This window comes from Gekko japonicus, unplaced genomic scaffold (assembly GCF_001447785.1).
Source record: "Gekko japonicus isolate JY-2015 unplaced genomic scaffold, Gekko_japonicus_V1.1 scaffold1206, whole genome shotgun sequence".
Classification (NCBI taxonomy): domain Eukaryota; kingdom Metazoa; phylum Chordata; class Lepidosauria; order Squamata; family Gekkonidae; genus Gekko; species Gekko japonicus.
The window spans coordinates 549,423-564,437 of NW_015176008.1; the positions used below are offsets into that span (position 1 = coordinate 549,423).

The 15,015-nt window shown below is 45.8% G+C and overlaps 1 protein-coding gene across 2 annotated transcripts in view; it reads right to left on the minus strand.

The window, feature by feature from the left end:
- Window positions 1-1,588, minus strand: part of LOC107123288 (CD99 antigen-like) — a 41,502-nt gene extending 39,914 nt beyond the window's left edge. The window contains exon 1 of one of the 2 annotated variants that reach the window (XM_015426516.1): window positions 1,233-1,588. In XM_015426516.1, the coding sequence (XP_015282002.1) occupies window positions 1,233-1,293 (61 nt within the window). In that variant the 5' untranslated portion in view covers window positions 1,294-1,588. The remainder of the gene's footprint in view (window positions 1-1,232) is intronic. The other variant, XM_015426517.1, reaches the window with a different exon arrangement.
- Between the last annotated feature and the right edge of the window lie 13,427 nt (window positions 1,589-15,015).

Consider the following 15,015-nt stretch of genomic DNA (forward strand, 5'->3'; position numbering starts at 1 on the left):
CAGCTATGCAAGTGAAAAACATCTGAAATCAACAAAACAGCTGAGACAAAAATGTTTCTCTCTGCCCTTCCCCAGTGCCATCCCTGCCCCCAAGTTCTTTTCCACATTTTACAAACCACTGAAGATCCTAATCATGGATTTATCAAGTTGAGTCTGGTTTGAGCCTGAGTCAGTGGAAAATCAAAAGGAAAGAAACAATAGTTGTTAACAGGGGGCTAGCCCACCAGGAAGGTTGATCTTTTTATATCCATCTGAAAATCAAAATATTTTAGCAAGTTCTGGAATCTGAAGTAAATTGCCACACGAGTATTTCACAAAGCCATAGATCTTGGCAACAGACCAAACAATGGCCATCATCTGCAAGGAACCTTCATCATTAAAGAATATACTTCTCCAGGTCCCAAAGTCATCCTGTCCAGTACTGCTTATGTGCATGGACAACTGTATTAAAGCCTGCATTTTAAACTATGGAGTGTATCCATTCCTTAACTGCCACAGACCATCCTTGTTAGATATCACCTAGCTGGATTACACTTTTTCCACTTTCTCTAAGAATGCTTAAGCATGAAGTGCCATAGCACAAGATGGAATGAATTGCTTCAGATTCATTAACAGAATGTAGTCTTGTCCAGGAAGACAGAGAGAGATGGAGAGACCAATGCCTGCTTATTCCTTTCAGAAGTTTCCACCTGATGTTAAAATTCTCAGAGTCCAAACCTACTGAGTTCAATAGAGCTGAGGTCCACGAAAAGGTGCACAGGCAATTGGAACTGGCTTCTCCCCACAAATCTCCCTCGAGAAGGCCCTCCCTTCCAACGCTGCGATTTCCCCGATATAGCCCCAGGACCCCTTTCAACCCTGGCCTCTTTGCAGGCTAGCTCCACGGTATCTGAAGCAGCGAGTCCCTTCGAGCACGTGCAAAGCGCCTTCCAACTTCCAGGCCCCACGTCACTGCCAAAGAAGGCCTCGGAGCGCCCAGGGTGTGGCACGCAGGCAGCAGGGCCGGATCCCCAGCATCCCTCCTCTCCAGGATCCATCCCCGACGGCTGCCAACTAGCTTTTCCTCCCTCCAGGGCGTCCCCCGTCCTACTCCTTTGTTCTGGAGCCAGGGTGCAGCAGACTGCGGTGCGAGTGCCCCCGGCAGAGTCTCCCAGCGACCGGCACTCGCGTGGGAGGGGAGGGGAGGGGAGGGGTCCGGGAGGAGAAGCCGCCCCGGGATCTGCCCCGCTTACCTCTGCAATGGGCCGCCAGCAGCACAAAAGCCAAACAGGCGAAAAGGGCGAGCCGCGGCATGGTCCCGACCGGTCTTCAGGGGAGGGATCCTCGTCCCAAGGGCCGGGGCGCACCTCGCAAGGCTCCTCTCGCAGAAGCGGCCGCAGCCGACGCCTGGGACCCTCGGCGTAACTCCTACTTTAGCCCTTTCGCGGAAGGCGGCGGCGGCAACAGCCAGCGACCCCCCCGCCTCGCCTCGCCCGCTCTCGAAGCGAACCCCGCGAAACAAACAAACAACCCAAAGTTGGAGAGGCGCAGCCAGCAGTGGGCTATAGCTGAACGCGCTCCAGCCTCAGAGGTCTGCCTGCCGGAGGCGGCCACCCAATCCAGAGAGGGCGCTGAACTCCAGCAGCCAATGGAAGTCGAGAACAATCTCTCCGTTCTCTCCCATCCTGCAGAAAGAGGGAAAGCGGTTGAGTCATGCCTCGAAGTAACAGGACACCCGCAGGCGGGCAGCGGCCTCGGGTGTGGCGTAGTTTGGCTTCCCTGAGCTTCAGGCCAAGCGAAACAGAAGAGGATCATCCTAAAGTTACAAAAGGCGATTCCGGAGTGTATGCCGGGGGAAGAAGGTTAGAAAAATATAAAGAACTACTGCAAGTATGCAATCAGTGATTATAATAACAATAATCTTCCAAGTGAGTACAAAATTACAAAATACATAGTAATAGTAACATTTTTGTTTTACAGATGACACATAGATGGACGAAATTCCCCGGAGTTGGTGTTCCGTTTCCTAATGACTTCCTCACACATCAACAATCCTAACAAAAAAACATTCTTGCAGTTATTTCAGAACAATATACCTTGCTACAATGTTACTTGTAATTATGATAAAAAATGACTTCAACTTGGATACATACATAAGAAGTGCCCTCATACAGTCATAAATGCTCCAAATGGATTCTTCATTAATCTACAATAAAATTCCATATCAAATCACTATGGTCATGTACATAGTTTACTTAATATTAACAATACATCCAACAAAGTTATTAACAGGTTTAATAAAAAAAACTCTTACCACAAATGTGTATGTTGTTCATTCCTGTTGTATAACAGACCAAAATGTACATGCGGGCTCATTAGCCTTATCTGGTACCCACTACCCCAGTCTTTTATATTCATTTCTTAACTCAAGCTCTGTTCCCATACATTCAATAATGTATCAAGAATGACCTCTTGTGTGAATGACCATCACACTAGAGAGGTGGAATTTGCCCCTAGGAGTCGAAGGCCACCACACCGGGGCTCAGCGAGGCCGGGGAACGTTTCGTCCCTGCCCCCACGACTGTTGCAGCTGCCGCCGCCAGCAGCAGCCATAACTTTTTTAAGAGCCTTTAACGAGCTGGGGGAGCCAGAATCACCATCACACACAAGAGGTGGAATTTGCCCCTACAAGTCCAAGGCCACCACCCCGGGGCTCAGGGAGGCCGGGGAACGTTTCGTCCCTGCCCCCACGACTGTTGCAGCTGCCGCCGCCAGCAGCAGCCATAACTTTTTTAAGAGCCTTTAACGAGCTGGGGGAGCCAGAATCACCATCACACACAAGAGGTGGAATTTGCCACTACTAAATTTACCTTTGTGTCCTGAAATCTATTTGTTAAATATTTTACCAGATAATTGTAATAAAATAGATCAATATGTAATAACATATATGCTAACATCTTCCCGTATTTTATTTGCCAAATATTAGAAACAAGAGAAAAAACCTTCATGAGAAGAATGGATACATAGAACGTTGGATATAGCTGAGATGGACAATTTAACACTGTTTATACAAGGTAAAGATGAGGATGTGTTCATTAAAAGGTGGCATAGATTTTATATATGGATAGAAAATAATTACCAAAAATAGACTCATGATAACCTGAATACATTAATGTATGTGATGCATCTGTTATGTATAATGTAAAAATTATTAATAAAATTTATTTTTAAAAAATTGCCCCTACGAGTCCAAGGCCACCACCTCGCTCAGCGAGGACGGGGAACGTTTCGCCCCCACCCCCAGCGACTGTTGCAACTGCTGCCAACAGCGGCAGCCATCACTTTTTAAAGAGCCCCTAAGAAGAGCTGGGGGAGCCAGAATGACCTCTCACGTGAATGACCCTCACACGCGAGAGGTGGAATTTACCCCTAGGAGTCCAAGGCCACCACCCCGCGAGAGGTGGAATTTCCCCCTACGAGTCCAAGGCCACCACCCCGGGGGTCAGGGAGCTCGGGGAACATTTCGTCCCGCCCTCCGCGGCCGTTGCAGCTGCTGCCGACAGCTGTGGTGGCCATAACTTTTTAAAGAGCCCCTAAGGAGAGCTGGGGGAGCCAGAATGACCTCTCACATGTGATATCCAAGCGGCGATGCCATAACTTTTTAAAGAGCCTTTAACAAGAGTTGGGGGAGCCAGAATGACCTCTTGCATGAATGACCATCACACACAAGAGGTGGAATTTGCCCGTACGAGTTCAAGGCCACCACCCCGGGGCTCAGCGAGGCCGTTGCAGCTGCTACCGACAGCTGTGGCAGCCATAACTTTTTAAAAAGCCCCCAAGGAGAACTGGGGGAGCCAGAATGACCTCTCGCATGTGATGTCCACGTGTGATGTCCGCGGTGGTGGCCTTGGACTCGTAGGGGCAAATTCCACCTCTCGCATGTGATTGTCATTCACTCGAGAGGTTATTCATGCGAGAGGTCATTCTGGCTCCCCCAGCTCTCCTTAGGGGCTCTTTAAAAAGTTATGCCCCCCGCCGCTGTCGGCAGCAGCTGCAACAGTCGCGGGGGACGGGGGCGAAACATTCCTAGGCTTCCCTGAGTCCCGGGGTGGTGGCCTTGGACTCGTAGGGGCAAATTCCACCTCTCGCGTGTGATGTCCAAGCGGCTCGGACATCACACACTAGAGGTCATTCTGGCTCCCCCAGCTCTCGTTAGGGGTTCTTTTAAAAGTGATGGCCACGGGGGGGGGGGAAGTTCCCCCCAAACCTTGAGAATAACATAAAGTGACATATTGATGTGTTATGAATACAGAGTGCTCTGTTGTATCAACTGATGAAGATTGTTTGATAGATAAAACATCTTTATAGCGGAAATTAGGTATGTATGTTTTTTTATATATATTTTGTAACTATGTAATTGTCTAATAGTTAAGTAATAATGCAGATTATAATTTATAGATAGTCCCTTTTATTTATTTATTTATTTATTTATTTATTTATTTATTTATCAAATTTAATACCCCGCCCTCCCAGTTGAGGAGCTGCCAGTGCAGTCTAAACAGCTTTCTGACTTCATTGAAGTCAATAGGTTTGGAAGGGTTTAACCACAGAGTTTTTTTGCAAGTCACTGAATGCCCACAGGACATCATGACATTACTTTTGGTTTTCACCTGAAGCAATATCACATACCAGCATGATGCCGGAGGCCCTGTGCCCACCCCCCAAATGCTCCCAGGGGTTCCAAGCTGTGCCCTGGCAGCCATAACTCTCCCCAGGACTGCACTATGGTATTTTGAGGAATTTCCGTAAGAATTCATAGTCTGAGTTTTTTCTAGACAAAGGCTTTGAGACTGCTATACATTTGAGGTGCTTTTCATACTGAAGTTGTTTCGGACTGTTCCTCATTCTGGTAACCTTTATCTGTGTACCCAGAAATACAACATGAAGAATTCTTGTGGTGGCGTAAGTACTTTTACTCTACCTTTCACAGACTTCAGACTTTTGGCTTTTATTTTTGCTGTAGCAGGCTGTTCCTCTGGAATTAGTATATAGAGCAACTCTTGCAGTATTTGAGGCATTAAGTTTACAATGGATGCTGGAGACTGAAGGGTGGGCACATTATCTTCAAGAGCATTATGACACTGGATAATCAAAAGCATATCCCTAGCAGTTCTAAATAACTCAGGCTTCACTAATGCATTCTTTTTGCTAGAATATGAACTTCCACACATATTTCCAATGAGATTCCAGTGCCAGTAGAGGAATGAGGCAGTCGCATTGGCATAGGTTATGCTGTCATGGTGATTGATGAAGGTTTGCAAAGTGATGCTTCAGCCTGTGGACTCTCTTTGGAACAGACTGATACTGCAGCAGTGAACATCCAGCAATAGACAATACAACACCCTTTGTCTGCATCAGAAAAGTTGATTGCAGAATATCTTAGCTATATTATCTGACACTGTATATGTTTGTAGAAGCTTTTCAGAGAAATTGTAAATCTTTAGCAGGATCATCTCATATTTGCAGACAGTTCTTTGCTGAATCCAGGACACTGTTGCATAGCCAAACGTTGCTGGCTGCTTGCAATGTGCTTTCCTTTCTCTTGTCATGTTGCCATTTTACAATGGGAAAGAACCAGAAATTTCCCTCAATATAATCTAATGACCATATTGTACCATGGCTTTGCCTATTATTTATTTTTGACATTTTCCTATCTGTATTACTCCCAAAGTCTCCCCATGATCATATTATGTACAATTCCTGTCTAAATTTTGTTAGTTTCAGAACCAAGAAGCATTAATGTCAGTGTTTCGATTAACCCTATAAACAGTTGTGAGTTTGTTATGGTAGTGTTATGGTACAGTTGTGAGAATTGTTATGGTACATGTGATGCTATGACTTGCACTTAGACTTTTGTCATGTTGGATGCAGGAAGATGATATGTACAAATTGGCACCAATTTCAGCCATTTTTATATTACAGTGCCGTTTTATCCCGCCGTTCCTCCAAGGGGCTCAGGATGCCTCTTCCATTCAATTCTTATAATTCTGTTAAGCTATGTTGACAGAATGTGCGACTGGCCCAAGATCATCCCATGAGCATTGTGGCTTAGTAGGGATTTGAGCTTGGCTTTCCCTAGACCTAATCGGTCGCTCTAACTTCTAGACTGCGTTGATGATCTCACATAGCCATACACTTTATGCAGCAGTTACTGGTACCGACTACCCCTGTTATGAGGAGTCAGAGTGGGGCTGAACCCCACTAAAATTAATCATACTGAACCATTTGAAATTCTGTGCAATATTCAGAAACATGTATTGTTTATTTCATCTGTGTGCTGTGGAAAGAATGTACATGAACTGCAACTCTAAATGACCTGGCAATCCCTCACAAAACTGCATAGTCCAGAATTTTTGAATTTTTTGAAAGTGATAATAGCCAAAACTTCTGTATCTTATGAAGTCAATGTCTTGACCTGGGTTCCTGTGAACTTCTTGGTATTAGATCTGTGATGGCTGCTCATTGACACCGACAAGTAATCACATTGTTATGGGACAAAGTTTCTGTTTTGCATGATTTTACTTGGTTACTTTTGATGAATTCGACAAAGTGCTCTTGTTTGGCAGGCCTTTTAATATCAAAACAATCTATTTGGTTCTCTTGTTTGGCAGGCGTACGCCCTTTTAAAATCAAAATAATCTATTCGGTTAAAACTCAGCAACTTCAGACATTATCAGATTACCTATTTACAAAACTTTGCAGGGATACATTAACAGCAGGATCCACTGGGGGGAAAAAACAGAAAGAGACACAAAAGGAGTATCAATGTTTCAGGTGAAATAATCCCAAGCAGAAAGTACCACCATTATTTTGAGCTGGAAAAGCACTTCCTTCAGAATTAAACAAGTGTTTAGAACACGCTCTTTCACCTATGATGCTGAATTCAAATGTATGACTTAAATGAGTTTCAAGAAACAATTTTTTAAATTAAAAAATGACATTGTAAATCACATTCTAGTCAGGGATTGCAGCCATAATTTTTGAATCATCAGTAATTCAGTCAAAAAGTAAAGCCAATATTAAAGTAAGTATGAGAAACCAGTCATGTCAGTGAATTGTATGCACCCTAAACATGTATTTCCAGATTCTCTAAGGGTGTGGAAAGGAGGAAATCAGTTACTGCAAGTGCAGATGCGTGAACTTATTTTTACCTCAGAGAACTCACTGAATTGGGTCAGACTCAGGAATTAGAGTGCCCCAGGGAAACAATGGAGTTGACAGTGGCTGGAACTGATGCCATCCAACCAGCTCTACTAAACAGGAGGATTACTGCAAAGCTGAGTCTTGCAGTCTCTCAGTTTACAATCCTGTCCTACAACTGTTCATATTCTGCTTTCATTACAGACTGCTGTTAAATTCAGTGTCTCAGCCACTTACATAATTCTTAGCATTTGAAGGATGCACACATATCTAGAAAATAGCAAGAGTTCAGGAGCACCTTAAGGACTAACAAAATTTGTGGCAAGGTATGAGCATTCGTGAGTCACCGCTCACTTCTGGAAGAATATAGTTGGGCTGTCTATTTTCTGAGTAAACACACAGGATTGGCTTGAAATGCTTATTGATATTTGTCCCACCATTGTAATGGTTTCCTTTCTTTTGGTGCATCTACAATCCTTTTCTGTTTGTCCCTGGTCTCTTAGGAACTGCTCTACTTGTGCTTCTAGGGTTGCCAACAGCCTGGAATAAAAATGCCCCTTTAATTGAAGCATAATGTTATTTACCACTGTGCCATGAAAAGCTTCAGGCCTCCTTTTCCAGATGCTAAGCCTCTATTAAAGGGACAGAGCATTTTTTTCTTCAGCTGTTGGCATCCCTTTCTGTTTCCCTTTCCGTGGATTACCCTTCACTGTTGATAACATCAGATTCTTAGAGTTTCTTCTAATCTTTCCTGGACAGATAGAAAGAACAAAGACCTTTTAGGTGGTACTGGCAAAAACACAGGAATCTTTGGAATGTAGTTGCTGTCTTTGGACAGATTTGATCCTCACATACTCCACCTACATATTTGTAAATAAACAGATAATTGTAAAGACCCCAGCACTCTCTGCTTACCCAGGACATGGTGCTTGAGATAAGGGACAAACAGTACCCCACCCCCACATCCTTTCCACTATAGAAAACAGCACTGGGGGGGGGGTGGAAACACCTCCTTCCTTGCAGCACTTCAAGCCATGCTGAGTGACTTTGTGTTTTTTAAAGTGAGTCTCCAAGAGTACATGTGACTGTGAGATGGGTCCAGAATCCTCCACCTGGATAATGTCATGTGTATGTATCCTCAGTCCTGTAACAAATCTCACTGGTAGGGAAGTGCTCTTTTCTTTGTTAGATACTAATTTAGCAGGCGCTGTGCTGAAAAGGATTTAAATGTGAGTGAGTGATCAACAGCAGGAAAACATCTGTGAATGCATGAATTACACTGGAAGTCCTGAATTGTCTCTCGAGTACAACCACACCCTCGGAAAAGGAAAACAGACATACAGCTGGTAGGTGTTGCTTCCTGATGCATTCAATGTTCACTCATCAAGAGAGTGGAAGATGGAGTGATTTTTATGTTAGGGCTACCAAGTGGTCAATATCCTGGTGAGTACCCCCCCTCCCAAAATGCTATAACTGTGGGCAAGACTGCTTAATGAAAAATAATCTATCTGAACAGTGTCTGAATAGCAAGCCTCAGTTGTGAGTTTGTAGAACTTCCCATTGATCACTGTGATATGGGTTATCAGGTCCCCATCCAGAAATGAGAGGTACTACAGCTGTTCAGCCCCCCATCCTGTTCCTGTGTAGGTCTTCTCATTCAACCTTCTCCCTTATATGGCCACAGCACAGACCTCACCTATTGCTCTGTAGAAGACAATGTCCTAGGAGGAAAAGGTTCTAGAGCCATTTTTCTCTGCATTTTGCAAAAAACTAACTGAACAACAACACTGGGGTGCCATGTCTAAACAGCTAGAGGGCTAAACTTGGAAGTTATTTTTTTTCTTCACATTGCTAGGGTTGCCACCAATGTTCCCTTTAAGCTGTGGAGTCTCATGAGCAAAAATTCTACTTTGTGAGCTACTGGCATTAAAGATGTGAGTGAGCCATTTGGCTACTGCATAAATTAGTTTGCTCTGGAGCCATCCTTACTGAGCTAAGACAAAAATGTTTGAGCTGGAGGCTAAAAAACTGTGAGCTAGCTCACACTAACTCAGCTTAGAGGGAACACTGGTTGCTGCCACCCCCCCATGGAGACAGGGGGTCCCCACTGCCAAGTCTTGCCCCCTGCTGCCAATCAGCTGGGGGGGGGGGCTTACCACGAAAGCATGGGAGGCCCAGGCTACATTGTCAGTGATGTGGCAACATCATTTTCCATGTGCACTGGAAATGATGGTAAGACATCCCTATCCCCCACTGATTGTCAGGAAAACCTGGCAACCTTCCACACTGCACACTGAACTTTTATGTATGAAGTCCATGAAGGGTTATGATGAAAAATCTGTGAGTAGATTGTCATCACCCTTCATGGCCCTTTTCAGGTGTTACGTTTCTTGTGCTCCAGTCCTGTATACTGGGAGACCATGGTACATGCAGTCAACTCAGTACACTCAGTTATTGCTTTGTCTGGTTTTTGGGTAGTGCATGTTAAGTAACTGGTCTTTAGCCATTTCTTGGCCTTTCAAACTTTGGTTCAGGCTTTTGAGCCTAGTAAGTTACAGAAGGCCCCTCTATGAAAAACTAATGTTGTGATGACTTGCAGTTCAGAGAGAGAAATAAGGGTGAGATGGACACAGGTGCAAATGTGATCATGAGAGCTTTAAGGGTGAGAAGAGGGAGTTTTGCACTCCCATTCCATCCCACTAACACAAGGAACCCTGGGTGGGAGTGAGTGATTGCTTGACTATGGACACATACTATCTGCAGAAGTACATGGTCCCATATGTTAGCCTCACACCTGATTGGCCAAACAGGATTAGGCCAGCTGCAGGCAGTCTTGCTCTAAGTAGACCATTAATTCTAGTTTGTACCTTTGGGTCACGCTTTTGACTTGGTTGGGCTTTGTGTGGCCGGAATACCTGCCTCCTGGGTTTTGGACTTTGAAACTTTTCCCGGACTCAGTGTTTCAGTCTGGTCAGGTAACATCTGGGTCAGAGGACCAAAGCCTGTATAAGTATCTTAGGTTAGTTATTTAGATTTTATTATTTTCTTTCCTATCTTGCACTACTATTTTATTTGTATACTTGTCACACATTTCTTTTAATAACCCTTATTAATTATAATTCTGGGGTGTTATTTAAGTTTTGGGGCTTTAATGTAAACCTAGTACCTTGGCCTATATTGGCTGCAGCTACCCAAGTAATTGTTTTTGGAACTCAACTAGCAAATGTCCTACCTTGCAGGGCTGATTTCTTGATTAACACTTGATAGGGCTAAAGACTTGGTCCCTCCATCTTTTAGCTGAGGGTTAGCAGAGGGGCTGATGGTGGTTTGTTATCCTGGGCAGTGAGGATTCTCTTCCCAGTTTCATGCTGTTTTGCTTGCTTTGACCCATCACTGCCCTTGACACCACATACTGATGCTGTAAAATGCATGTCTTTCTCAGACAATGCGACAATTGTGTGTACTTTTTTGGTACACAAGATTGAAGCACCAGCAATTTAATGCCCGAAAAGGGTATTAGTTTCATGGAGATGGGCACCCTGTAACTTCCAGTTAATTGCCAAAGAATATTGTGATGAAGAATGCCCTCCTCCTAACAAGTTAGCATATTTTTCTTCATACCCTAACTATAAATATGTCGATTATTGTGAAAAACAAATGACAAAGATATGATCCTTAGATGCATCTAGAATTACTCAGACCAAGTGATTCATCGCAGCCTAACTCTAACACGGAGCTGGTATGTTCTTACTGACTTTTGTGCACACCGCTTTTCATCCCTGATATATCCTGCTTCACAAGTCACTCAGATAATAAGAGAGCCTCTGTTTTCCTCTTCAGGACAATGCATTCATATAGATGAAAAATCTACAGTTGGTATGAGAACCCATAGGCACATCTCTTTACGTTGTAGTACAAGGCAGAAGCTGACACATAATGCTGGTACAAACGCTTTGAAATATTCTTCTGTCAGTGGAGGAGGGTAATGGTATGGTAGGAACTACATTCCACAAAACTTAGCTGGCAACAGATAACCACAGCAGAAAGCACACCTGCCAGATAAAAGGTTGTGAAACTCTTACTTTATGCTAACATTTGTTGGGGGTAACAAATGTCATGTCTACTCCTGATGTTGGAGAATATCAGAATCTGTGCATGAGCAACAGGGTAATATTTTCAAACATATGTATGAAGTTTTAGCTCAAGTAGAAATTGGCTAAAACATCTACCTGGATAGGTGATGGCATGACTTTTCAGCAGGTCTACAAGAGGTTAAACAAGGCCCTCCAAATTAAATTCTTTCTAAAATACAAGGATCCAGTGGCAGTCGCAGTGAGTCACAGTTGGTCTTCAAGATGCTACTGGATTCCTGTTTTATTGTGCTGTGGCTGTCTATCTGGAATTGTCACTAAGATATGTTTATGTGCCTGGCAAGTATCACTTACATTGATAACAGATAGTGATGTATAAATGAATATATAACATTTCCTGGGCCTAAAAGAGGAGGGAAATAAACCCTTAGAAATCTAATAATTTTGGTGTTGGGATAGTTTTTTAATCTCAGTCATGTAACATATTTGGCTAAAAAGGAAAAACATCGAGGAATTTCAGACAGACAATATAATCTGGAAGAGGAACGGTTCCCAAATGGTCAGGGCTGGCTCGAGGTGCTTCTGCGCCTTAGGCAGGCGCAGATGCCAACCTCCCGGTGGGGCCTGGAGACACTTTTGCTGCTGCCTCCCCCCCAGGGGTGGGCTGGAGGGGGTGCAGAGCGGCGGCCAAGGCCACTGAGGCTGCGCTGGCGGTGGGGGGCGTCCTCCCCCCTCCTCCTTGGCAGGCCGGCGCTGTGCGCAGCGGGCTATAGACTCTCTCATCGTCGTTGTCCCCCTTTCCCGCCCATGCCACGTCGCAGGGGGGAGAGGGAGGCCAGGTCGAGCCAAGGTGGTGGGGGGGACGGCATGGTGGGAGATGTCACCCCCCCGCCCTCCCCTCTTCCAGGAAAAGGAGGAGACCGTGAAATTGGGGGCTGCTGGGGAGTCATGACGCTGCCCTGGCCGCCTTTGGAGGAGGAGGTTGGTGGGCGTCGTGGTGGGCCCTCTGCTCATGCCCGTGGATCCCACCCCAGAAGCCCCCCCCCGCACGGCCAACCCAACGCCTGCAGCAGGGGACGTGGGCAAAGGGCGACGGCCGCGGGGCAACCGGGGATGCCGATGGGGACAAGAGAAAAAATCTCCTCCTCTCCAGCCTCTGTGAGCTACTGGCATTAAAGTTGTGAGCGAGTGATTTGGCGGGTGGCGAAGGGAGGCTCGGCTGCAAGGAGCGCTGCAGATCGCCAGTGCCCGGGACCAAGGCTGCCAGCTCGGGGCGTGCTCGCCAGTACCCTGCCCGGCTGAAAGGAGCGCTCATGTCAGGCTCTCGGGGTGCTTTTAGCCAACGTAAAACACTGGGCATTTCCCGCTCATTTCAAAGGAAGAGAGACAAGGTCGCTAACTGGTCACGGCTTTGAATTCCCTTTAAAAAAAAAGTAACAGAAGTAAGGATTTTAAAACCCTTCCTAGGTGAGGCTGGGTTTTTGGAGAAAAAACACAGAAGCCCCTGGAAGTAATTCAAAGCCTCCCGCAATCTCCCCCTCCTCCCACCCTTAACCCCCCCCCCGACTTGCAGCCATATGCATTCGTTTGGCGCCTGCAAAGACTCCTTGTCTATTCTCAACCGGGTGGCAGCTCCTCCTCCAAGGAGGGATTCGCTTCGGGGAAGGCCCGTAGGTCGAATCCAGACTTTGTAGACTCCGCTAAGACAACGCCACTTAGAAAGTTCTCCTCCCGCGCCCCAAGCCTGCCATCCTTTCTGTACCCGCGGTCCAAACCAATGGACCGATCCGCTTCGGTCCCTGTCCCCCCCCCCAATGCAGCAAGCAACCAGGTCACTTGGCGCATTTACTCTCGAGCAGCCCAAGGCTTGCAAAAGTAAAGCTGGGGTGCCTCAAGCGTGAAACCAGGGGACACGTGCAGAATCTCCCCCTCCCCCATTTTGAGCAGTATGTTACTGACCCACTCTGTGGGCATGGGCCGAGACGGAGAGAGAGCTGGGGGGGAGGGGTGGCCCCGGCGTAAAAGGCGAAGGCCGGGCTGCTGCGGGGGCTGCTGATGATTGGGACTCCAGTGGCCAGTCTTGCAATGTGCCCCCACCCACCGTGCGCACACAGAGCTATGACGCGGCCTTGCTCGAGATGCCGCCGCGTGTGCAGCTCTGGGTCCCACCCCCCCCAAAAAAATTTAAAGGACAGGTTCCAAGTGCCGGAGGGGGTGGCAGTCGGGACAGGGAAGGGGTCCGGAGCGCACCCGGGGCCAGGCTGCCACTATTTACAAGGCCGACTCTGGATTAGCTGAGGAGGAGGAAGAGGAGCCCCCCTCCCCGCCCCCAATTGTGCCCTTTGCCTCCTCGCTGCCTTCCTTCCTTCCTCCCTCTCCTGTTTTCCTTCCTCGCCACAAAGAGAGAGAGAGTACGAGAGGCGTGTTTGGGGTGCGGAGTGCAGTTTGGCGCCCCTGAGGGCCAGCGCACCCTAGGCAAGTGCCTAGTTTGCCTAGCGGATGAGCCAGCCCTGCAAATGGTTTCTGGTCTGTCATTTCAGACAGAACCATTTTAGAACCGGTTCCCTACCGGAATATATTTGTAATTTCACGCACAAATGCTTCTGTCCCATTTAGGAAATGGGGCTGAAGCGTTTTACTTGTCAACTGCTTCCAAGTAGTCTTCAGTTTCCTCTCCTGGTTCCGATGCGCTTTTCCCCGCTGTTTTTCGCCCACATGAGCGATCTCCGGCTTTTTTAAAAAAACCGTTCGCTTTATAGCGCTATAACGGTATAACGTAACAGCGTTGTATCAATCCCATTGGAATGCCTGGAGTGTTGTGTTATAGCACTATAGTGATCTAAAGCAAATGTTTTTTAAAAAAGCTGGAGATCGCCCGTGCAGGCAAAAAACGGCAGGGGAAAAGCGGTGCAGTCTAAAATAGCAAACCACTTCAGATCCAGCTCTTTACCAGAAGGGGAAAGCCATGTGTGAAATGGCAGCCCTATACGGGTTTACTCTACGACGGATCAAAAATGGCTTCAAAATGGGTTTAAAAGGGTAATGTGAAATTCCTCATCATGTTTGCAGTTATGTGAAGCGTAACGATTGTCAGTAGGTTGGCACAACCAAACCATTATGGAAGAATATGGGTAGAAAAATTACCCCATACACAAAAATTGTCATGCATCACTAATATTTTAAGGCTTTGTTTAAAATTTAGGCCAGCTCATGTTAGTTTTCTAATATCTTCAGTTCAAAATGTATGTTTTCTTTGTTCAAAGTGATAGTTAAAAATATAGCTTTACAAAGGAATGGAACTACTCAGTTATTACATAAGCAAAAGGAGAGGAACATAACCTAACAAAAGCTGCCTCATGTGAAAGTATGTTTTCAGACTCAACATGTTTGGGTATAGCTAAATACAATGATTTCTGCACTGGACAGTTGCCCTGGACAGCCAATAAATAGGGCATAGAGGATGAGGCCTTCCCCTTACATTGTCTCAGAGTACTGGTATTCAGGCATTTATACATCACAGTGCACTTATGTGTTGTAGTTGTGATTGCATGGTCATGCCTACTTAAAATCTCTAAAGATCAAACCCAGCAAACAAATAATTTGGGAACTAGCAAAGAATAGCTTAGATAAACGTAATAACCTATGGAACACCTTCTTAAAAATCAGTTGTAACAATGAGGGCCCTTCAAATTTACTTAAAAAAAAAACCTGCTCAACTACCTTATATTCAGTCTACTGTGGAAAT